The sequence below is a fragment of the Alternaria ventricosa genome (assembly GCF_023758065.1).
Source record: "Alternaria ventricosa strain BMP 2768 chromosome Unknown scaffold_8, whole genome shotgun sequence".
In the NCBI taxonomy this organism is placed as follows: Eukaryota; Fungi; Ascomycota; class Dothideomycetes; order Pleosporales; family Pleosporaceae; genus Alternaria; species Alternaria ventricosa.
The window spans coordinates 826631-850820 of record NW_026055688.1 but is presented as its reverse complement, the minus strand read 5'-3'; the positions used below and the strand labels follow the sequence as shown (position 1 = coordinate 850820).

Here is a 24190-nt window from a genome sequence, read left to right as displayed (position 1 = left end):
TGATGGAAGCCCCGCACTAGCGTGACAGCTAGCGTGTGTCCCCTGCAGCGTCTCGCTTTGGCAACGCCAACGCGTAAACACAGACCCTCCTTGAACAAAACACGCCTCCACTTTTTGCTTTCTCACCACCACGCCTTCCTTTCGTCTACACTCGCTGCTTCTTATCGCTCTTATCGCCTACTCTACACGAGATAGAGCGTTTATCGTCTTTAATTTCGCCCTTTCGTCCTGCGGGACACCATCACAGCCATGGCGGACGATTCCATAATGGACGACTCCGTATTCGACGAGGGCGCGAGCTCTGACTTCGCGCCGCCCGCGAAGCCCGCAAAGGCCACCAAGGCTGCCGCAAAGCCCAAGGCAGCAGCAACCAAGAAAGCAGCAGGTCCTGCGAAACCTCGAGGACGGCCCGCCGGCGCGGCTGCAAAGCCCAAAGCAAAGGCTGCCCCCAAGAAGAAGGCAAAGGCCGTCTCAGACGATGAGAACTCTGACATCGACATGGACGAGGACCCTGTCAACGACGACGAGTCACTCCTAGACGACACACCACCGAAAGCCAAGAAGGCAGCCGCCCCGAAGAAGTCCAGCGGCAAACCTCTTGCAGACATCGCGAACGAGAGCTTTGGCGGGGATGCCGACGATGTACCAATCTCGGCGCCCAAGAAGGGCGGCGCCAGCAGCAAGTACCAGATGGTGAGTGCGCGTGGTCCCGATAGCAAAGCAATGGCTAACCCATGGACAGTTGACGCATTTGGAGCACATCATGAAGCGCCCCGACACATACATTGGCTCTGTAGAACGCCAGACGGACAAGATGTGGGTCTACAACTCAGAGAGCGAGTCGATGGAGTTCCGCGACGTCTCCTACGTCCCCGGTCTCTACAAGATCTTCGACGAGATCCTCGTCAACGCGGCCGACAACAAGCAGAACGACAAGAACATGAGCGAGATTAGGGTCACGGTTGACCGCGAGTCTGGCGAAATCTCCATTAAGAACGACGGCAAGGGAATCCCAATTGAGATTCACAAAGTCAGTCGCTTTCAAACCCCGACCTGACACACTACTGACCTGACTAGGAACACGGCATATATGTACCAGAGATGATCTTTGGTCACCTTCTCACCTCCTCGAATTACGACGACAACCAGCAGAAAGTCACCGGTGGTCGCAACGGTTACGGAGCCAAGCTTTGTAACGTTTTCAGTACCGAATTCACAGTCGAGACGGTCGATTCGAAACAAAAGAAGAAGTACAAGCAGACCTGGACTGAGAACATGAGCAAGATGGGCAAGGCCAAGATTACCGACATCAAGGGCGACGACTACACCAAGGTCAGCTGGAAGGCTGACTATGCTCGCTTCGGAATGGCTGGCATCGACGACGATTTCGAGGCCATCATCAAGCGCAGGACCTACGATATGGCTGGTACACTACGCGGCATCAAGGTCTACCTGAACGGCGACCGCATCAAGATCTCGTCATTCGCGAAATACATGGAGATGTACACCAAGTCGATTTCGCGCGACCAGGGCAAGAGCGAAGACGACAAGGAGAAGGACGTCATTATCACAGACAAGCTTGACCGCTGGGACATCGGTTTCGCCGTCTCAGATGGTTCCTTCAACCAGGTCTCCTTCGTCAACTCGATTGCGACTACGTCTGGTGGTACCCACGTTAACCACATCGCCGACCAGATCGTCGAGAAGCTCATGGCAATTGTTAACAAGAAGAACAAGGCCGCTGTCAAATTGAAGCCCGCGCAGATCAAGAACCATCTCTTCCTGTTCGTCAACTGTTCCATCGTCAACCCGGCCTTCACATCGCAGACCAAGGAGCAGCTTACCACCAAGGTCAGCCAGTTCGGTAGCAAGCCGGTTCTTAGCGACAAGTTCCTGAACGCCATCGCCAAGACTGAGGTCATCCAGAACATCATGCACTTTGCCCAGCAAAAGGCCGACCAGATGATGAAGAAGACCGACGGCAACAAGCGCAACCGTATCAGCAACGCAAAGCTCACAGATGCCAACAAGGCAGGAACCAAGGACGGACATCTCTGCACGCTCATTCTCACTGAGGGTGAATCAGCTAGTGTACTTGCTTTGGCTGGTCGTGCCGTAGTCAACCAGGATCTGTTTGGTGTCTTCCCGCTTCGTGGTAAGCTCCTCAACGTCCGAGACGCCACTGTCGACCAGATCATGAAGAACGCCGAAATCCAAAACATCAAGAAGTTTATGGGACTTCAACATAAAAAGGAATATACGGTCGCCGACATGAAGAGCTTGCGTTACGGTCATCTCATGATCATGACGGATCAGGATCATGACGGTAGCCATATCAAGGGTCTACTCATCAACTTCCTCCAGTGCCAGTTCCCGAGCTTGCTCAAGATCCCCGGCTTCCTCTTGGAGTTCATCACGCCTATCGTCAAGGTGTGGAAGGGCGACCCCAAGAACCCGCGCGGTATGAAGAGCTTCTTCTCCATGCCTGAGTACGAGGAGTGGAAAGAGCAGCACCAGCACGAGAAGGGATGGGACCACAAGTACTACAAGGGATTGGGTACCAGCGACATTCCCGATGCCCAAATCTACTTCAAGGATCTCGACACCCACATGAAGCGCTTCCAGGTCATGCGTGAAGAAGAAGAGAAGCTCATCGAGCTCGCTTTCTCGAAAAAGAAGGCTGACGCCCGTAAAGACTGGCTGCGCGACTTTGTGCCCGGTCAGCATCTCGACCTCACCACTCCCGACATCTCCTACGACGACTTCGTGAACAAGGAGTTGATTCTCTTCTCCATGGCCGATAACGTGCGATCGATTCCATCGGTTATTGATGGTCTGAAGCCCGGTCAGCGCAAGGTCTTGTACACTTGTTTCAGGCGTAATATCAAGAAGGATGTCAAGGTCGTTGAGCTCGCTGGTTCCGTTTCTGGATCCACCGACTACGCTCACGGTGAAGCCTCTATGCAGGGAACCATTGTCAACCTCGCACAGAACTTTGTCGGCACCAACAACATCAACTACCTCGAACCCAGTGGTAACTTCGGTTCTCGTCTCAAGGGTGGTGCCGATGCTGCCAGCGCCAGGTACATTTACACACGCCTGTCGCCGTTTGCACGACGAATCTTCCACGGCCACGATGACGCACTGTTAAAGTACGGTGAGTCTGATGGCCACAAGATCGAGCCTGAGATGTTTGTTCCGATCCTACCCACGATTCTCATCAACGGTTCGAGCGGTATCGGTACTGGTTGGAGCTCTGAAATCCCCAACTTCAACCCGATGGATATTATCGACAACATCAAGCGTCGCATGCAGCCAGGTGCTACCAAGGAAGACATGCTCCCAATGATCCCGTGGTACAAGGGCTTCACTGGTACAACGACAGTGCTCGGTCCTGATCGATACCAGTTCACTGGAGTTGTCCGACAAACTGGCGACAACGAGGTTGAGATCACTGAGCTGCCAGTCCGTTACTGGACACAAGACTTCAAGGAGAAGCTTGAGGAGATCATCAAGGCCGAGAAGGGCCCTTCATATATCAAGGACTACATCGACTACAACACGCCAGACCGCGTTCACTTCATCATCAAGATGGAAGACAAGTACATGGCAACAGCTCTTGCCAAGGGTCTGGAAGAGATGTTCAAGCTCTTCAAGCCTCAATCAACCAGCAACTTGGTCGCTTTCGACGCACACGGTCGCATCCACAAGTATGCAAGCGTTCTCGATATCATCGAGGAGTTCTACCACGTCCGTCTGCGATACTACGAGAAGCGAAAGCAGCATCAGCTCCAGGTCATGGAGAAGGAGCACCTGAAGATGACGAACCAGGCCAGGTTCATTCAGATGATCATTGATGGCAAGCTCATCGTGTCAAAGAAGAAGAAGACTGTGCTTGTTCAGGAGCTCAAGAAGCTCGGCTTCACTCCCTTCCCCAAGGTCGAGGATGCTAAGGCTGCTGGTGAGGTCGAGGATGTCCAGGAGGATGACTCAGAAGATGCCGAGACGGAAGTGTCCGCCAACGACTACGACTATCTGCTGGGTGTAAGTGCTACTAATCCTTTCCCAATACCAGAACTAACGTTTTCTAGATGGCTATCTGGTCTTTGACCCAAGAGCGCGTCGAGAAGCTTCTGAAGCAGATCGGCGAGAAGCAACATGAGATTGACACTCTCATCAAGCTATCACCAAAGGACATCTGGACTGTCGATCTTGAAGCCTTCATGGACGAATGGAATGTCCAGCTGGACGAAGAGGTCAAGCGCAAGAAGAAGATCGCTGCCATCACTCGCCGACCTTCCGCCAAGCTTGGTATCGGCGGTGGCAAGGGCAAGGGAAAGAAGAAGAGAAAGGCAGATGGAAGCGACTCGGACGACTCCGGATCCGACTTTGGCCCGGTTAAGAAGAAGGCAAAGCCGAAGAAGGAGGGGCTGCTTAGCTATCTGCAGCAGGAACCAGTCAAGAAGCCTAGTGCAGCGGAAGCCCTCAAGAGCAGCAGCGCATTTGGCTCAACTGCACCGCAGAAGCAAGGCACTCTGCTCACCCATCTAGTCAAGAAGAAAGAGGAGACGCCCCAGACGGAAGGTGGAGAGGACGGTAGATCAGCTTCGGCAGACTCTGCACCAGCTCCAGCTCCAGCTAAACGGGGTCGCCCAGCCGCTGCAAAGGCCATCAAAAAGGATCCGCTTTCGGACGACGAGGACTCAGATGTATTTGCTGCAGTCGCTCAGGAGGCTGCGAAGGAGCCTTCCAAGACCATCGCCGCTCGTACTGCTCGCAGCGCAAAGAAGCAGGCCCCCAAGTACACCATGGGCAGCGACTCTGACGACGATGATGACGATGACCTTCTCGGCGATGTTAGCAGCATGGTCAAGACCATCGGATCCGGTACAAACGGAGTACCCATGTTCAAAGCCACTACTACTGCGCGCCCAGCAGCCCCTGTAAAGAAGAACAGCCCCGTCGAGCCCATCGAGATCGACGGCGACACCACAAACTACGAGGGCCTGATGCCTCAGTCTTCACCTCAACGTCCTCCCCCTCGCAACATCCACGACACCATCATGAGCTCAGACGAGGACGACTTCGATCTCGGCGTCAAGAAGCCCGTCGCAAGCAGACTTACCAAACCAGCCGCGAAGCCCAAAGCTGCAGCCGCTAAGCCCGCACCCAAGCCTAAGGCCGTTGCGAAGAAGCCCGCTGCCCAGAGCCCCGCAGCAAAAGCCTACGCGAAGAAGCATGGCAAAGACGCGGAAGCCGCCAAGCCGGCTGCCAAGGCTAAGAAGCAGATCACCATCGACTCTGACGAAGATGAGGAGATGGAGGATGCGGACGCCATTGCCAACGACATCTTGTCTGACGAGGATGAGGACGAGCCGACTCCCAAGCCAAAGTCTCGCGCACCTGCTGCTCGACCTGGTCGTAGGGCTGCTGCTAAGCCGGCGAAGTACGTGGTTAGTGATGATGAGGCGGAGTCGGATGAGGCTTCTGAACCTAGCTTCGATGACGACGACGATAGCGAGTAGATTGCTTGCTTGCTTGCCTTGTCGTTGGGTGCATGTGGGTGGGTGTTTTATACCCTGGTGATTTGGCGTTGTGGGCATGAGGCAAAGGTCTCTCTCTTCCTAAGGCGGTGGGATTGAACTACCGGTTCATGGGCGTTCGGCGTCGTTTCTTCCGATATACTTTATTGAGTCTGTATATTTACTTTAGAATTGCTTGACCTATCAACTTTGTGATTGTTCATGTTGTATGTTCGATATTTGAAGATGTTTGGTGTGGGATAAAGTGTCCGAACTACTTATAAAAAAAAACATGTCTCTACGGAAGTTGTCCTGGGCGTTGCTGCTCTATATCAACGGCAAGCGGGCAAATATAGGCTACCGATATCTTGCGAGCAGTGGTAAATCCATTCGTGAAGTAACATCAACCTACTCAAACTTGTCCGTTTTTAAGCATACGGTGATGTCTGTCAGTCCTACTATCCTGTCTTGATATCTCGCCATCTTCCATGTCCGCCCACAAGATGTACGGCCTTCGCGAAATCTCTAGCAAGAGCGCTCTGATTTGTCTTGACACATTCCTGCAATTTCTAGCCTCTCCCGGTAAACCAGACACCACCACATCTCATCGGTGAATGCACGGAAGCCCCTCCCTCCTTTCGTCAACTATTACCACGCTAAACTCCATTTCTGCTCATCCATATAGGCAACCGCTCTTTTGCGATATTGTGAGTATCTATACGCGAGGTAATTAACGAGTAATATCCACTCACAAGCCTACGAAATGGATGTCGACTACATTTACGTCTCTATCTATACCATGTTCTATCTACATGGGATGTACTTCCTGCACAACATCTGCGTCCTCGCTCTCGCCATACTCCTGCCTAAAATACTGGGCCTGTCGCAGTTCTATGGCGCTACGATATTTCTCTGCGTGAATGTTTACATCCTCTTCTTTGGTGTTAAGCGGTACATTTCATCCGGTTCATTCATCCCCGCAGATGAGAACCACACGGTACCGCCGGATATAGAAACCACACCAACGCTCAGCCGAGGAGCAAAACCAACGATGCAGACGTCGCCGACGTTTGAGCGCGTCCAGGCAGCCGATAAGGCGAAACCTACTCACGCTGTTGTGTGGCCGAAGAGTCAGGTGTGGAAGCGAGATGCGCAGGCGGGACGGAGGAACGGTGTTGAGAAAAGAGAGAGGGGGGAGGATATGAGGTGGTGAATATAGTGGAGGTCGAGGAGACCGTGTTGTGGATTAACGCCAGGGGTATAGGAGAGTTTTGCCGTGGACAAAAAGAACATGCCGTTGGTCTGGCGGGAGGTTTTACTTGTTGGATGAAGCGGAACGGATGTATGAAGTGATAGATTTGATGAATTGTACAATTCATGTCAGCATCGTATCATATTTCTAAGTGTCGGCTGTAAGTTGGTGTTGTCGATTTTGCTACAGTCTCATCAGTACCGACTGAAGAGGATAGCGTAAACTGGTGTGAAGATCGAGGTAAGCCCACTCCTGTCTGGCGGGTAAGACGGCTGTAAGGCGCGCGCAGGGCAAGCGAGTGATGATAGGAGGGCTGCCATGCTGAAATGGATATCGCGGACCAAAACCAAGAAGATGACGTCATGATGAGCAGACTCTTCCAAAGAACGAATATTGGCGCTTGAGATGATGTTGGGTATCGTAATTCCATATCATTAAGTATAGTATTATTACAATCGCTAAAGATCAATGCAAACGCCGCATAACGGTCGTACACGTGTACTGGTATCCTAGGAAACTTCCCCTTGATCCAACGCATCGGCATCAAGCACGATGTATTATCCACCTTCATATGATACATGTACCAGGTAGTGCTGCGCGACTTGGTGCGGGCAGGCTCAGACGTCGCTGACATCCGATCGGGTATTCCAAGAAGCGTCGGAGTAAGACTTGTAGGTATTCTAAACCTGGCTCATGGAGGGACCGCCACGGCGGATGCCACCGCGCAGGTTGGCGCCACTACCGCGTCCGTTCATGATGTTGACGGCGAGCGTGGCGACGAAAGCGGCCCAGCCGAACCAGAGGAAAGCGGTGGTGGCTTGCGCTTGACGGCAGTTCTGCTCGGTGTCTGCGGAGCTGTTGAGGACCTTGTTGGAACGGGTGTATCCCTGGGAGATGTTAGATAATGCGCTGAGCATGGAGATTGAGAACAACTTACGGCGTTCGAGCAGCTGTGTGCACCAATGTATGCCGGAAGCGCGACGGCGGCACAGAAACCGAAGAGGACACTCAGTCCGTCCATGGCAATGTCCACGATGGGAATGCTGAACTTCTCGATGAAGGATGTGGGCAGGAAGTATAGCAATGTGAACAACCACCATACACCGACGAAGAGTGAGTAGTTGATGATGGAGTGCGTTCCGTTCCACGCGCGGGCGATGTTGTTGCCCATGAATGCCGTGACGAGGATGGCGCAGATCAACTATACGACATTAATGAGGTCCTTCGATGAGTCAATGCTATGAACATACCTGCCAGGCGCGAAGGCCCATGGAAATAGCTCTTGACACCATCTTGCTGATGTGTATATGGAAAATGTGGTGGTTGGGTGGTGTACAGATGCAAACGAACTCAAGTTCGTCGTTTCTGGCAAAGCGTTAGGTTTGCGGTGGAGATGAATGAATCGAGTGGCTGCTGTAGATGAAAGCGATCTGCTGCAGAAGGGTTGGGCTGGGGCTGGAGAATTATAGCAATCGGCGGCTGGCGGGAGGAAGCGGGTCTTTGTGGCAGCGTCATAGGACCCTGGGCGACCGGCAGTGACGTATGAGGGTCCAATCGTCGCTTCCCTCTCCGGAACTATCGGTACTTGCCTGGTTGGTAGCGCCGATCACGACGTGCGGATCTTCGACGTAAGATGGAATTGGAATTGCTGCGTGGTGTTTGTTTGCGATAAAGACGATCATTCGCGTGAGCATTGCTCCAATACTATATAGGATTCTACGTTGTTACGCGGCTGTTCTCCTGGTTGCTGCGCAACAACAGCGATGATGCAAGTCGGCACAGGGATGTCCATCAGCGCTATCAGCCACCGCTGACGCCCCTAGGCGCTTCCTTCGCATGACCGCACCGTCACCCTAATTCTTTTCTCCGAGGGGGCTACTGCAGTCTTCTACGTAACAGCTCATGCTATGACATGCGCTGTGGCTTCTGGACCGTCGCCGACATGCAAAGTTTGTCTTGACGACATGAGGTTTGATGTTGGTTTTGCACGTGGACGAGGTTTGGATCTGCGGATACTCGCTCCCCGGATCGACGACGTGATCGCCATCGTTGCGCTCCGTGCGAACTCTTGTGTGACGCGGATGGACCATGTTTGCAAATCGTCTTCGCACGAGCATCGCCGGCGAGCCAGTCGTGGAATATGCCATCTTTCTGATTGAAAGGCGCTCGCAAGGAAAATGCTGTTGCAGTTTACGCGCTTTATAGTCTTGCATGACATCGTGAAACGTAGTAGACGTGTTTTGTTGGGCACTCGGCCCTTATGCGATATTGACGTTTCTCAGAAACCTTCTTTGTGCCGTCGTGCACTCGCGTCGTTTTACCAACGCAACATGCATGCGCGCAGACTTTGCCAAGGCGGGATGGATTACTAACATTGTTCCATGGCGCATAGTCTACAGGTCAAGTACAAAGTCCAGTAAAACAACCGCCTCATGCAAAAGTCGAACAGGTCTGCACCGTACATGAAGATAGAAACATGCCAAGTAGGCAACCCGACGTCAACGTTGACTCCAGGGTGTTCAGCTTTTTCCTTAGAAGAAGTGCAACTCAATATAGAGAACATATATCATTCATCTACGTAGTAATGTCCAACCCGTATCTGTATTGCAAAGACAAGAGTCTCAGTCTAGGCGACTTTTTCAGATTGGCCGTCCAGCTACCCATCGCTGCCCGAGAGCAGGAGGGTAACATGGACGCATTGATCTTCGACATTCCTTCGACAGCGCCAACAAGCGGCGTGTACCAAGTCGCCCCCTCCCATACCATGAAACGGCCTTGAGAAAGTGGCTTTATGTCGGTTGTCCAGGAAGGACTTGTTGTAATACTGTTAAGCAGACGCAGACGATTTCAATCGCGATGGCGCGGCATCGCATGAGCTGGCTCTTGGGGGAGGAGCTGAGCAATATCCTCGAGCATCGGCCATGTTTGTGTAGCCGCCCGAGCTCATTTATCCTCATACTGTTCTCGACTCGAGGCTCCAATGTAGTCTCAAGGTGGGAGTTTCGCTCCGACGAAGGGCAACTACATCGAGCTTGTAGTCACTATGCGTGATCGACGACCGTGGGGAAAGGAGGCAGGAGCCAGCTGGATGGCCATTGCGTTGCGGGGGCGGCGGTGGTGGTGGTGGTGTTGGAAAGACGGAGGCGTTGGAGCTGAAATTTTCAGCCAAAAAGTGGCTTGTCGGCTGCCGAAGGGGTCAAAGCGGAGGTAGGAGGCCGGGGAAAGCGGAGCAGGCAAACCAGGAGCTCGCAAAGAGAATCCACAGGGAAGGCGGCAGTTTGGGAGGACATCTAGGAGACATTGACCTTCTTCAGCACTTCCACAGAAGCCTGTTTGCCTCCGTGAAGGTCAGTGCTGGTCGCTGCACCCTTTGAGTGACCTCGATGTTGTCCAGCTTTACCTTCCTGGCTACCCAAGGTCTGGCCTCATCCCACGGACAGAGTCCTAGCACCACCCTCCTTCCCCTGCACGAAAGGTAAAGGCGGAGGCTATGTAGAAGCCCTTGGCCCCAAGATGCCTTCCCTTATACCCCTTGACATAGTGTTGTGATGTTGTTATGATGTTGTGATGTTGGCCTTGGTCTTTCCTCGGGCAAGCGCTGGTGTTTTGCGTGATGTTGCTCGAGCCTCGACCAAAACCTCTCAAATCACCCCACCCCCTTGAGCCCACCAACCCCCGATGCAGCCACTGTGAAGCCATCAGGAGGCTGTAGTCCCTCTCTTTAAACATGGGCGGCGTCGACTCCCTGCGCCTCCGCCTCGGGAGTTCAGCGAGGTCTTCTCGACTTCGGCAAATCGCTCCCTCAATTTGCAACCACAGGATTGTTGCCGCCCAGGCGGCGCATACTCAACTCCGTCATGGACTTCCATACCACAGAGAGCTCTACCAAAAGTGTAGGAACGGCAACGTGCGCAACGAGACCGCCTCGCGGCCTCCCCGCCACACGTACCAGACGGCAAGCCGAAGAAACCACGCCCTCCACTTCGCCTCCGCGCGGAGAAGACTTCAGCGGATGCGAAAAACACCCTCATGCTCAACATCGTCGAACAACTCGCACCATGACCGGCTGTCAGGTCGATAACATCGTGGTACCTGATCGGGAACCATCTTACACGAGTCCGCGGCCATGGCAACAAGAGGTCTTCTCGAAGACGGCGGCAGACCACTCCAAGGCGCGCACTACACCCGGCATGCTACTCTTGAAAACAAAGGGCTGGCTAGACAACAAAGAAGCTGAGCGGAAGTCCCTCGATACTCCGCAACCGTGATTGCAACACATCCTGCACGCGACGGCGAGGCATCATGTCAACGCAGTCACCCCTTCGGAATACTGTTCTTGGATACGAGAGGCTAACCAGGCAACATAGAAGTAGGTTAGCGACCATTGGACTCAACACGAACAGAGTTTATCCCTTGAAACCGAAGCGGCTCTCGGAAGCGGACACCATAGTCGAACAGACGCAATGACCAACCCCGCGGGAATCCGTCCAAGACCAGGACGAGGATACTCGCTGGCGGATCCTGAACCGTACCCCGCGCGACTGCGAACGATACCCCTGCGAGATTCGAGTCGTCACAACACAAACGCCACTCTCGAGGTTGGTGTGGCTTCCTGTGGTAGGCTGGGACATCAACAACGAGGAGAATGGTCCATGTGTACGCAATTTGCAAATCCCATCAGGGAGGTCCAATACGAGCATGCACCAGGCATCGCCACAACCATGCGGTACATAGGAAGCCGAGGGGCATGCTCCTTTGACCGGGATGCGGATCAGAACAACGGGGCAAGGTACTTACGATGCCGTTCGGTGACAGCCGGATGGCCTCCACATCGGACCGAGCACTTGATCGGTATCCCAAAGGAGGTTCACAAACGTCGGTTGCGACAGGGTTCCTTCGAGTCGGGCAGCCCGATCTGTGGCAATACCATACGTACCTAAGAGCAGCATGCAATTCTGGCAAACATTCTGCAACAGCAAACAGAATTCCAAAAGCCCAAGGCCGAAGAACGAGCGACCGTTTGGACAGGGCCTCAGGCGGCGAACAAACGTGCGGGCGCATCGTTGACTGGAGGTACCGCGGAGCTTGGTTGTCCTCAATAACGCCAATGCTGTGCGCAAAATGCGGGGTTGTCAGGATGCCTCGCAGCCAATATGCAGAGCCGAAAGAGGAGACTGTCCAACAGCATGCCGTGCTTCGTGTGCTCGACACCGGCCAAAGACACACTGTAATACCCTGTCGGCTGCAGATGGCGAACATGTCGCGAACCACTCAGGAGTCTTCGCGGGATATGTTGTTCGTTAGCTCCAGGAACGCTCGTTGTGTAGCCATCGGTTGCGATACGTATATCAAGGGCGGCGTCGAATAGGAGAGGCCCAGACGTGTCCACAGAGATCAACGCGCTGAGCGGGGCATGCCGCGGGTGCGTCAAGCAGCTAAAGAGCTTAGTATTGAGGCCATGGTTGTCGTCGAGACCGCGTGACCTGTTACACTCTAGGGCTGAAAGTGTCCGCAGTGCTGCTTAAGCTGTTCCGGGGTGCGATAGCCTGACGGGGATGCAGCGTGACTGATGGCGCTTGAAGCGAAACAGAATGGCGTGCAGCAAGCATGAAGCCCTAGAAGAGAAGGGATGGATGTCTTCCGACGGGCCCAACCGAGTCCAGACAGAAGTAATGAGGGGTTCGTTGACGAAACCCCAGCCATGCAGCCCAACGCATCGTCGATCAGGAATTGGGCTAAAGAAGAAGGATGAATCCTGTTGAAAGTCGATGAAGCTGTGTTGTCGAGAGGTGGTTACAAGAGGTTTGACGAAGACCGACGGTTGGGTGAACCGGGCCCTGTCCGGCGAGCTTCGCTACCCCCCAACAGCGCAGCAATTTGCAGGAGTTCGCCTGAAGCATACACGGCTAGCCAAAGTTGGGATGGCCGTCTCCGCATTTCCTGCGCAACGACCCTTCACAAGCCCCTGACCCTTGGCCAGCCCGGTGAGCTGCAGAAGCCTCAAAGGCGTTGCATGTCTGCTTGTCTCAGAGACTTACGTCTCGTCTCCTGTAATGAGCATCCTGCCTCGCCTTCCTCCTCTTGCCTCCCTGTCAGCCACATTTCGAAGTCTTTGAGATCGCCGTAAGCTCGCCGCGCTTGGGCTGGTGGAGTCGTCTCCTGATCTGACAAGGCGCGCGGAACGCAGGGTGTCTGCCGCGTCTGCTTCCCAACGTTTCGAACGATCGCCAAGGCGAAACTCTGCTGCTGTCAGTCTGGCCTCTGCGGACGGTGCCCTCCCTATTATATTCTCTTGTTCTGCCGTCCATGTCAGAGGGCGACATGTGCTTGCTCTAGTAGTCGCACGTCCATCCTCCGAACATCTGTCCTTGATCTGCGGGACAGCCTTGGGTTTAGCAGCGTGGCGCTTCCCCACACTCCAAGGACCCGGTGCCTTCTTGCCGATCCTAGGCTTGTGTGATTCCATGCGACGACTGATGCCATAGCGGATCGTGTTCGTGTTCGATATCTTCGAGAAGAAAGACTAGGGATAGACTGGTTCAAGAGTTTGGCGCTTGGTTTGCGACGTTTTGAGGTATGTCTTCGCCGATCTGCGACGGTTGTGCCCGCGCAGCTTCGTGTCGCAGAGCTTGGGGCTCTCGTCCAGTGCTAATCGGCTTCCAAATCAGTTTGTTTGAATAGAGTCATTGTGGGATAGAATATACCAGGTATGTATCCCTTCCTTTGGCATTCCGCGTCGTGCGCACGTCGTCGTCGCGCCCGTCTGCTGCGGCGGCGGGTCTGCGGCGTATTCAGGCTCTGCGATGTCGTGCATGTGTATGCAATTACCACGAGGCTGACGATGTCGGATAGGATATACCGCCCTTCTCCCGATAGATCTGCTTTGGGCATCGAGCTCCGCGTCGCGTAATTCTCTAGACAAAGTTCTGTTAACTAGGTAAGCAGAGTCAGCCTTTCTTTCTTTCTTTTCCTTACTGCAGCTGCTCTCTTCGGTGTGAGCGTCCCTGCATACGGTTCTCAGGAGCGCTGTTCGGGGGCGAGTGGTGTTGTGGAAGATGTCGGGGTATGTACCGGCGTTGGCGGAGTTGAGGTCGTGCGGGAGCAGGTCAGCGCCATCAACACCACGCACTGCATCACGACTCTGGACATGCAGAAGCACCCTATTCGCCTCGGAAGAGTCTCTGTAGGATGTTCTGACGGGTAGAGCTGCTTGCATCAAGTTCTCGGGGGTGTCCAGATGGTGTGTGTGGGCGGGGCGACAGCAAGCCAACTCTCCTGAGCATTGTCACTCGAACAGCAGCATCATTTCATTCTACGTTCCTACGAGGAGGATCATTGGGAGCAATTCAAGCTTTCTGCTGTCTTCATCCTGTTATTCTTCAGCGTGGCCTCTTCCTGGCCCCTATGTTCATTGCTAAGACGACTGGCCGACAGTAATATCTAAAGCCATCCGTGCACGGCGTTCCTGCCTCGAGCATCGCCAACGGTCTTTCCTCCAGCGCTTGAAAGCGGTAATCAAGCCAGCTGACTGTCGCATTTCGGTGCTGGCTCGTAAAACCCCGCAGCTGGCGTCGTTTTCTGCTTCCTTCTTCCTCCACCACCATCTTTCCCATCATCTCACTCCCACAACCCTCATCACGCCCTGCATCCGATTCTGCTTGCAGGAGCGGTTGCTTCACGGCTTTCTACAACCCCTAAACGTCCTGAAGTGCCGCATCAGCACCATACACGCTGTCTTCAGGTCGTCAAGTACGCATCTAGCGATAGACACATCTGCTTCCGAAATCTACAGTCCAGGTATGTATTCTCATCTCATCTCAGCACCTTCCGCTTCTCGGGCACGTCCGGCGCTCCCATTGTTTGCATCGTGGTCTGGCCGCATGCCATCAGAGTGCCCCGCCCTTCACCTACGCTGGCTGGCCACCTTCACCGTTTGCCCCCACGTATGCCCGCACGAATGCCCTCACGTCTACCTTCACCGCTGCCTTTACCTGTCTCACCCTTGATACCCCGCTCCTTATCGCCCCTTCTGATGACGTCGGCGCTAACATATTGCGCGTTTGCGATTAGAGGTGAAGGAGACATAAAGACACACCACCTGCCTAGACATTACATCTTCTTACACCCTCGACCACGCAACATAGCATCTACCCTGTGCATCACAGACATCTTCCGTGTGCAGGTAGTGTGCATCAAGACACCCCCCTATTCATCCCCAATCCTGCAACTCTTCAAGGTACGTCCAGCCACTGTTCTGTCATCCATGACAAGGAGATCACTGACGTCTTCAAAGTAGACCATCCATGATGAGTAATAACCCTTACAACCGCGGCTTGACCGTCGGTGGTTCAGCGCTCGAGAAGTCGAAGTTGCAACTCCGACGTCCCACCCCTGACAGCGATGTCTTGGCGTCCAGCGACGACGACCGCGAGCACGTGCCAGTCGTTACTCGCCCTGCGCAAGGCTCCTACCCTCTCGGTGTTCGACGTCCCTCTTCTGGTTGGCTCCAAGATATCCAGCCCAACCGGAAGTTCTCGCTGCCCTCGGTGTCGTTTGCCGGCTCGCAGCCCACAACACCGTCACTCGAGTTGCCCCAGCAGTCCCGCCCGTCCACGTCGTCGTTCCCCTGGAATACGCCTAGCTTCAACGGTTTGAATCGACCCAACAAAGAGATCGCTCCCTCCCCTACATCTGCCTTTGCACCCACCGACAAGCCTATCCCCTCTCCCACCACAGTTGAAGGCGACGACGGTAACGGTATTGGCTTTTTGCTCAACCAACAAGCTCCCAATCCCTTCCGCAAGGCTGTCCGTTCCCAGTCCTATAGCATAGGTCAAGGCGACATCGAGCACAGTCCTGTCAGTCGCTTCTCGCGTCAGCCAAACACCAGCGCCAACCTCCGCCACCGTCCATCCAAGCCCAGCCTTCTTGGTGAGTCCGCTGTCGGCCTTTCGCAGCTGCGTGAAGACGACGCCGACGAGATCGAGTCCTCCAACGGCTCAGAGCACGGAGTCCGCCTGCCCGCCGGTTACTGGGAGCGTGAGCAGAAACAAGCATTGCTCAAACAAGCCGCCATGGAGAACGCTCGCGCCCGCAGCAGGGCTACCTCCACTGGCTCCCCTGTCTCCCAGCTCCAGCAGCAGCGCCGCAAGACGACTGCCGGTCTGCGCAACACCTCTTACAACGCCGCCGGTGAGTATGCCATCGAAGAGCTTGACGACACTGAGCCTGCGGTCAACCGTCCTGGCCCAGGCCTTACCCGTCGCTTCAGCGAGCACGTCGGTGTCCTCAACCGTGATCACGAAGTCGAGATCGTGGACAGCCCTCAGAAGCCCCAGTGGACCACAGGCAACATCTCACCTGCTGAGATGGACCCCCTCGGCCGCCGTCACTCGTTCGCCCATTACGGTAGCTACAACTCAGCCATGCCGCTCTCAACCTTGAGCAACACTCAGGAAGAAGAGGAGGAGTACGTCTCACCCCGCCAGAGCCCACGTGGCAACAAGGATGACGAGCCCTTCGACGCCTCTGCCTACTTCACTGGCTACGGCCCGGCCTCGCGCGCTATCAACTCCTCCGCCATCTCGGCAGCTCACCCAGATCCTGTCGTGCCCAACATGGCCATGTCTGCTGGCAACCCCTACGCGGTCCCTCCTAGAATCGGAAACCCCACTCGCCGCTTGTACATTGTCACCTTCAAGTGCTCTCGTGCCGACATCTACTACCTTTACGACAACACCGGCCTCGAGATCCGTCGTGGCGACCTTGTCATCACTGAAGGCGACCGTGGATGCGACCTGGGCCAGATCACTCATGCCGACTTGACCATGGAGGAGGCTAAGAAGCTCAAGGTTGAGGCCAACGAGGAGCACTTCCGCTGGCTCGTCATGTTCTCTCAGTACTCCCTGGCCGGCACCCAGAACGACTCCGGCATGCTCGGCGCCCTCGCCCGTGCTAACGGATTCCCGAACCCCATGAGCCGCACCCCAGTTACTGCTTCGGGAGAGCCTGAACCGTTCAAGCCGAAGATGATCAAGCGTCTCGCTCAGGCCCATGAGATCTCTGCGCTACGTGAGAAGGAGGGTGGAGAGGCCAAGGCCAAGCGTCTCGGAGCTCAGAAGGCCGCTGACCACAAGCTGCCTATGGAGATCCTCGATGCTGAGTACCAGGCGTAAGTCAGACATGTTCACCTTCTTGTTCATCATACTAACATCTTCAGTGATTACCACAAGCTTACCTATTTCTACTACGCCGAGTCGTATGTCAACTTCAACGAGCTCGTCACCGACCTGTTCAAGCAGTACAAGGTCCGCATCTGGATGTCGGCTGTGAACCCTGCATCAGTCGTCAACCCTGCCGGCATGTCTCAGATTCCCCCGCCTTCTGCTATCGGTCCTGGAGCCATCATTACATCCAACAACGGCAATGCTTCTTCCTCTGTCGGCCCCGGCTTCGGCTCCAACACCCAGCGCCCGGCCCAGCAGTACGGTAAGTCCATCGTCGTCTCCTTGCTACGTGTGTATGATTGCTAACTATCGCTCAGGTCAAGCTCGCACCCAGAGCAACTACGGTAACTACGACGACGGCTTCCACGCGTTCTCCCACCAGATCCCGGCCTACCCTACCCAGCCCTCATACAACATGCAGCCTTGGTCCCACGGTCAGCAGATGCAGCAGCAGATGTACCGTAACTACTACCCCAACGTCACTGCGAGCGGCAGCCCGATGAACTATGGAGCTGGAGCCTACTATCCGCCTTCGACTTACACTTCGTCATACGGTGGAGGGTATGGGCCTGCTACAACTACTGCTGGATACGCTGCCTCGCGCAACTACACCTCCAGTACCGGCCACGCCTTCGGTCATCAGCACCACAACGCGTACAACGGTGGCGCTTCGTACTCTTCTGGTGGTGGCTACACTAACGCCTACGCCAATGCCCAGTACACCTCAGCTGCTCCTGGAGGATACTATGGCGCCTCAGGAGGACGTGGTCGCCCCACCACTGGCGCTGACAGCACCTTGAATGGTGCCATGCACAACTTGTCTTTCGGTAACTGAAGACAGAATTGACTGTCAAGTCAAGTTCTCTTCAAGGTTTCTTTTCGGGTTTTGATCATTATATGGTATTTCCTTTTCATTTCCTTTTCACCCATGATTCCAAGGCTTATGTAGACTGCCCGGTGAGGCAAGTCATTTCCCCTTCCTGATTTTGCTTGATTTTTCTTGCTTTCACCACCAAAAATCCCCATGAATGCGTGTATTTTAGTTATATATCATGCCTATGTGGCGAAATGAGAATGCTTCTGGCACCAAAAAACTGTCTTTTGTGAATGTTGTGGTATCTGCCAGGCCTATATATCAGGTTTGAGATGACTCTGCCAAAATCACTGAATACCTCCTGGCCTAATTTTCGTGAAGTGTTTCAACACCTTGAATACCTCCCGGCACCCCAGAGAAAAAATTCCTGAAGCCCGTGGGCTGATTGAGATCCTCCCGGCCTACATTTCAGGATTTTTCTGACAACTAAAAGTGTGATGTGGCCTACACGCCTACCTCAGATATTGACACCGGGTGGCACCTTCCTCACCAATGTGCCATACCATCTCACCTTTTCACATACCATCCCAACCATGGCGCGCCGACATGCCTCACCCGCGCCTGAGAGCCAGCAGATGCTTTCACTCAGTCGTCTTCTCGAGAAGCCAAAGAAAGATGAAACCCAGATGCAGGAATTCCGCGCCACGATAAATGCCGATCAGAAGAAGTACAACGCACTACTAGCACAGCGAAAGCTCCAAGCGTGAGTCAATCTCTCATCATCTGCAATACTACTCTAACAGCTACTGTAGCGAGAAGGAAGAAGAGCGCCGTCGCGAAGAACTCACCTCCACCATCTTCGAAGCCCTGCAAACCCCCAACCGGCCAGCAAAGGGCAAGCCCGAAACCTTCGCAGGCACTCAAATCGCAGGCAACGCAGTCTACACCTCCGTCACCAGCGTCCTACGCGCATCCGAGGCCCTCGTCAACGAATACCAAAGGCTAGACGGTATGATTGCGAAACTACGAGAAGAGCAGCCCGACACTATTGCAGACACATGGAAGCAGGACATCGAGGACACGGACAAGCAGCTCAAGAAGGGCGCTAGAGTTGCGCTGAGGAATGTCAAGAAGGTGTTGGGAGCGGATGTGGAGGACTCTGTGACGACGGACGAAGACGGCGATGTGGATATGGAACGAGGCGAGAAGGTTGAGCTGAACTATGAGCTGCAGAAGAGTCTGAGGTATGCGGAGAGGGGTGTTAAGAGGATGGTCAAGGGATTGCCGATGGGTGATGGCTGCTAGGTATGAGCGGTATTGTGGTGTTCAAGGCGATGTGTGGGTGGGCATGAAGAAGACGAGGTACATGGACACGGCGATGGTTCTCACAGCCCGTGGTAACAATGCAGACACAAGCAATCGACGGATTTTGATGAACTTCCTAATGCGGAGTATACATCGAACCGAGCAGAACACCAGACTCCAACCCACGCAAGAGCAAGTTCTGAACATGGCTCATGAATGAAATTACAGATCTGCAAGATTTATCGCTCTACTCTCGTCACATGCAGTCAGACGAGAACATCGCCTCTGCACTTTCCCAACATTTGGCGTTCGCGGTTTCGCAGTCGTGCTCGGCGGGGCCATGTTCTTCTGACCGACTCGTGTCAGTTTGCGCGTTGCCTCGTCAAGCTAGCGCCTCGCACGGCCCCGCCCACACAGTGCGAAATACCTGTCGTATCATCTTTTCGCAACCTCCAGCACGACAGCGTCGACAATCTACTAACCAACAGTCAAGGTACGTCTCCTCGATATTGCTGAACCTCGTCGACTCTATACTAACAATACCGCAGATGGGTGCCCTCAAGTGTAAGCGCACACCGAACACCGCAATTGCCCGCTCGTAGCTGATCCGCCGTAGATGTCGAAGAACTTCAGAAGAAGAAGCAGTCGGACATGATGCGCTTCTTGATGCGCGTTCGCGTACGTATAACCGATTGAGCTGGACAAAGGACTCTGCTAACAACACGACAGTGCTGGGAGGTATGATTATCCCGAGACCCATGTCTCAATTGGTGTACTCGTTGAACTTTGCTGAGAGTGCATCGATAGCTTCGCCAACTTAAGGTCATCCACCGCGCAAGCCGCCCCTCGCGCCCCGACAAGGCCCGCCGTCTCGGATACAAGGCCAAGCAGGGTTACGTTATCTACCGCATCCGCGTCCGCCGTGGAGGTCGCAAGAGGCAGGCTCCCAAGTACGTACAACCGAGATCTTGGGCAAAGGGACTATGCTAACATTATGTTCCAGGGGCGCCACCTACGGTACGCAACATGCAATCCAATTGCTATGGAACGAAAAACTGACAATCGAACAGGAAAGCCTACCAACCAGGGTATCAACCAGCTCAAGTACCAGCGCTCTCTCAAGTCCACCGCTGAGGAGCGTATCGGCCGCCGCTGCGCCAACTTGCGCGTGCTCAACTCCTACTGGATCAACCAGGACTCGACCTACAAGTACTACGAGGTCATCTGCGTCGACCCCCAGCACAAGGCCATCCGCCGCGATCCTCGCATCAACTGGATCACAAAGCCCGTCCACAAGCACCGCGAGGCTCGTGGTCTCACCGCCACCGGCAAGAAGAGCCGTGGTCTCGGCCGTGGACACAAGTTCAACAACACCACTGCTGGAAGGAGGAAGACCTGGAAGAGGCACAACACCCTCTCCCTCTGGCGCTACCGTTAAATGCATTGAGCATATGGTGTGCTTGGTGCAACGTCTGGTCGATTGTTTTCAGCGTATGGGCTGGCGTGAATGGCATAGGGTGTCCTGGGCTACGTAGCTTCCTAGCAGCAAAAAAGCTGTCAGGACTTTCAAAATCATACCGGATTCATGATCTTTACGAAGACAACACTTCAGTTTTCATCTATTGCAATGTGAAATGTCAGGTAGCAAACGTGAAGATGCTGCTGCGGTTGAAGAAGGCGTCGTATTGACCATGTTCGGAGGAGCGAGTGTGCCTTGCTATAGCCAAGAGCGAACAGGACTTTCACATGGGTAGCTGACCGGTACCGGTATTGGTAAGACAGCTGCACCATCGACGTCAGACACACGGCAAAACCAAGGTTAATGCGCTGTACTCGCTGTGGCCATTTCCGTGCACGCTTGGATAACTGCGACATAAATTATCTTCGAGAGGCCAGAAGGAATTAATACAGGGTTCTTGTCGTGGCCAGGTCGGGCGTTGCTAAGCGTTGCCGTAGGCCCCTCTCAGCCAAAACATCAGCCCAAAACACATGCAGAGCACCTCGCCAGCGCAACAAGCGACTGCAGCTCCAATAGACGCAAAGGGTAACCACACCTCTCTGCAACACTGACGACATGCGGCTGACAGGGTGAGAAATCCAGACTTTTGCCGTTTCCGTGGTTCAGCTTCCATTACACAATGTGCCGACGTCCACGCGCAGCCAGCATCATCTGAGCAGCACTGCCCTGCCACACGACAAGGCAGTCAACGGGCAACCCCCACCAGGCTGCTTGACGACTAGAGCTGCCTACAAGGGCAGAGTGCGCGCACTGTGCAACCTCCCGCCAGCCTCCTCGTTCACCTCTCTCTGCGAATACCGCCGCCATGGTCAAAGCCGATGCCACGCGAAACTACTATGCCGACCTGAAGGTATCCCCGACGGCCAGCGAGAACGAGATCCGCAAGGCTTTCCGAACGCTGGCGCTGCAGTATCACCCAGATCGCAACCCTGGGCGCGAAGCCGAATTCGTCGTCCGCTTCCAAGAGATTCAGGCCGCACACGAGATACTATGCGATGCCAGCCTACGAGCCAAGTACGACGCCGATAGAAGGAAATACCGCAATGTATCTGCTCCTGGCCACACGCCCAACACACCGCGAACGAGACCGCCGCCGCCTCCCAGGAACGCATACACTACAACTACCCCACAGGGCTCATACTATCGCGCACCTCCGCCGAAACCGCAGCCGCAAGCCCAGCGCCCTCCCCCACCACAGCAACACCACAGCACATACAACACCGGTGCGGACAGGTTCTCGGGCAGGAATTTCCGCGCGCCGCCAACAGCGCAGCGACCGGACACAAAGGCCAGGGATGCAGAGGCTCGCGCGAATGTCTTCACAGCATGGCAGAAGATGAAGCAGCCACGAGGCGAGGACCCTCGACAGCACAACCCAAGCGCTCAGAGTAGTCCGCACACCAATCCGCAGAACAACCCCAATGGCACTCCCTTTGGCCGCAGCCAGAGCACCCGGGTTCCGTCGTCCAAGACTGGCTTTGACCCATCAACACCAGGCGTCGATGAAGGCCAGGCGCGGTCAGCGTATAGGAACTATGCCCGTCCGGCTCCGACCCCACCTATGTCCACGACTCCTGATACGGATAGCCATGCCGACGACGTCCCATATTCAGAAGCCAACCGCGTGCGCACGCCATACCACTCCCACGTAGCAGGCGAGCGTACCTCCATGTTCGAAGGTCTCGGACGATCTTCCAGCGTGCGCAACTCGCCAACACACTCGCACCGAGCCAGCTACTCGCAAGATGCCGGCGCCTTCTCGGACTCGGGTCGCAGAACACAGGGGAAGAAGCCCAGCGCGAAGCCGAACCCTTTCGCTCATGGATATCCCGACTCTAGCGACGAAGAATCCGACTCAGAAGCGTCCAACATTGGCAACAAACACCGTGACCCTCCGCCACCACCTCAGAACACAAGACCGCCTCCGCCAACCTGGGCAGAAGGCAACTTCACGACTCCTGATCCGAAACGACAGAGTAACGGCGTGCCAGGGAACATACCCAACAGCTTCAAGAGCAGGAGTGAAGAAAGCATCAACTTGAAATTCTCGCCTTCGGACTGGCATGGCAAGTTCGAAGGCAGTGGCAGTTACTTTGCTCCTAACATGCAAAAAGGTGCCAACGGAAAAGGCCGAGCCTCTCCAACCCGCGGCAGATCACAGCGAAATGCGACAGACCGCAACCCCTTCAGCACGCGGCCGATGGACCCGCCTCCCGTCGCGCCCAACGGACAGCCAATACCTCCTCCTCCACCGGGACCACCACCGGGTGTCAACTTCGCCCCACCTAAGATGGCGCCACACACTGCCAAGTTCAGTCCTCAAGCCTGGCAAGAGACGTTCAAGGATCCGAACTGGGTATACAATCAGGAGAAGGAGACATCGCCGCGTCGACCATCAGAGGCTACGAAACGTCCAAAGGCTGCACGAAAGGCTTCGGTACAGCAGAACGGAGCGTCGAAGCCTCAGGAATCAACCGACTCAGCGAGGTCCAAGTACCAGGCCTTTGCAGAAGAGCCAGCAAATGGTGATGTAGATGCCATGGATATCGACCCTGTCCCACCACCAAGCGCGAAGCCCGCAAAGAAGGGAACGCGTACATCACCGAGATTGAACACGGCAGGTGCAGACGCGACGCCGAATGGATCTGCTACTGCACCTCCTTCTGCGACCACTGCAAAACCACCAGCCGAAGGACTGAACGGTCTTGGTCCAGACATGATCAATCCGGTTGTGGAGCCTCAGAACGGCGGACTTTCCGGCATGGGATCTGTAATGGATTCTCTCCCCTTCCCTTCCGGCGCATCCAACTCACATCCCATCAAGGCAAACGCTGCAAAGAATCTCAAGTATCCAGAGATACCTAGAGCACCCACCCCACCTATCAAGCTGGATGTGGCTTCCGTAAACACGTACTTCGACCACATGGGCGTCTATGTCAAATCCTACAGAGCCTATTGTCAAGTCCTTACTGGCCACTTTGCTGCGCGGAGCAGCGAGATGGAAGACTTGGATCATCACTTCATCCACCAGCGCGGCGAGACCACCAGGGGAATTGGGTTTGCGAGCTACATGGCTAAGATGGAAGAGGACGAGAGTGTCATGGAGACATGGAAGCTTGCGCAAGAAAAGCACATCACTGCGCTGCAGCAGTGTGCCGATGTGCGGAACAAGACCATGAAGTTGTACCAGACCCTACAAACCTGAGCTTGGCGCTTTGTCGCTTGCTTGAGTTTGCAGGTGTGCTGACGTGTCCTAGAGCAGCCCGTTGCCAAGGAGAGGGCAGACGCCGGGACGTTCATGACGTTGTCGAAGGGCTGCAGGAGTTCACTTTGAAAGAGACGCAGTCCGTTCCTACGCATGCGGCAAGTTCGCGCCGACGCACGTCTAGTTCAGTTCTTGGTATGAGGATCTCGAGTGCGTTTCGCACTTCTGCACGCAGTCCGCCGAATATGGACGGCGGTATCGAGATCTTGACAGGTAGAAGTGCGCCAAAACCCCAGCCACTGCTGTCGAGGAAGAAGAAACATCACGTTCTTGGGTAGCGATGGCGT

General features: G+C 54.7%; 5 protein-coding genes across 5 annotated transcripts; 4 read left to right on the top strand and 1 right to left on the bottom strand.

Moving 5' to 3' along the window:
• Positions 1 to 7454: 7454 nt before the first annotated feature.
• Positions 7455 to 7945, bottom strand: J4E93_005512 (uncharacterized protein; the record flags this gene model as incomplete). The annotated part of the gene is made up of 2 exons (XM_049343432.1): positions 7455 to 7661; positions 7712 to 7945. The coding sequence occupies 2 exons, from the start codon at positions 7943 to 7945 to the stop codon at positions 7455 to 7457; spliced, it is 441 nt and encodes a 146-aa protein (XP_049199525.1).
• Positions 7946 to 15077: 7132 nt separating this feature from the next.
• Positions 15078 to 17835, top strand: J4E93_005511 (uncharacterized protein; the record flags this gene model as incomplete). Its single annotated transcript, XM_049343431.1, has 3 exons — positions 15078 to 16945; positions 16994 to 17262; positions 17318 to 17835. The coding sequence occupies 3 exons, from the start codon at positions 15078 to 15080 to the stop codon at positions 17833 to 17835; spliced, it is 2655 nt and encodes an 884-aa protein (XP_049199524.1).
• A 572-nt stretch (positions 17836 to 18407) lies between these two features.
• On the top strand, positions 18408 to 19119 carry J4E93_005510 (uncharacterized protein; the record flags this gene model as incomplete). Its single annotated transcript, XM_049343430.1, has 2 exons — positions 18408 to 18577; positions 18627 to 19119. 2 exons carry the CDS (start codon positions 18408 to 18410, stop codon positions 19117 to 19119), a joined length of 663 nt encoding a protein of 220 aa, XP_049199523.1.
• Positions 19120 to 19667: 548 nt separating this feature from the next.
• On the top strand, positions 19668 to 20557 carry RPL15 (60S ribosomal protein L15; the record flags this gene model as incomplete). The annotated part of the gene is made up of 5 exons (XM_049343429.1): positions 19668 to 19683; positions 19736 to 19797; positions 19927 to 20069; positions 20123 to 20136; positions 20190 to 20557. The coding sequence occupies 5 exons, from the start codon at positions 19668 to 19670 to the stop codon at positions 20555 to 20557; spliced, it is 603 nt and encodes a 200-aa protein (XP_049199522.1).
• An 886-nt stretch (positions 20558 to 21443) lies between these two features.
• J4E93_005508 (uncharacterized protein) lies at positions 21444 to 23843 on the top strand (the record flags this gene model as incomplete). Its single annotated transcript, XM_049343428.1, has 1 exon — positions 21444 to 23843. One exon carries the CDS (start codon positions 21444 to 21446, stop codon positions 23841 to 23843), a length of 2400 nt encoding a protein of 799 aa, XP_049199521.1.
• Positions 23844 to 24190: the final 347 nt, after the last annotated feature.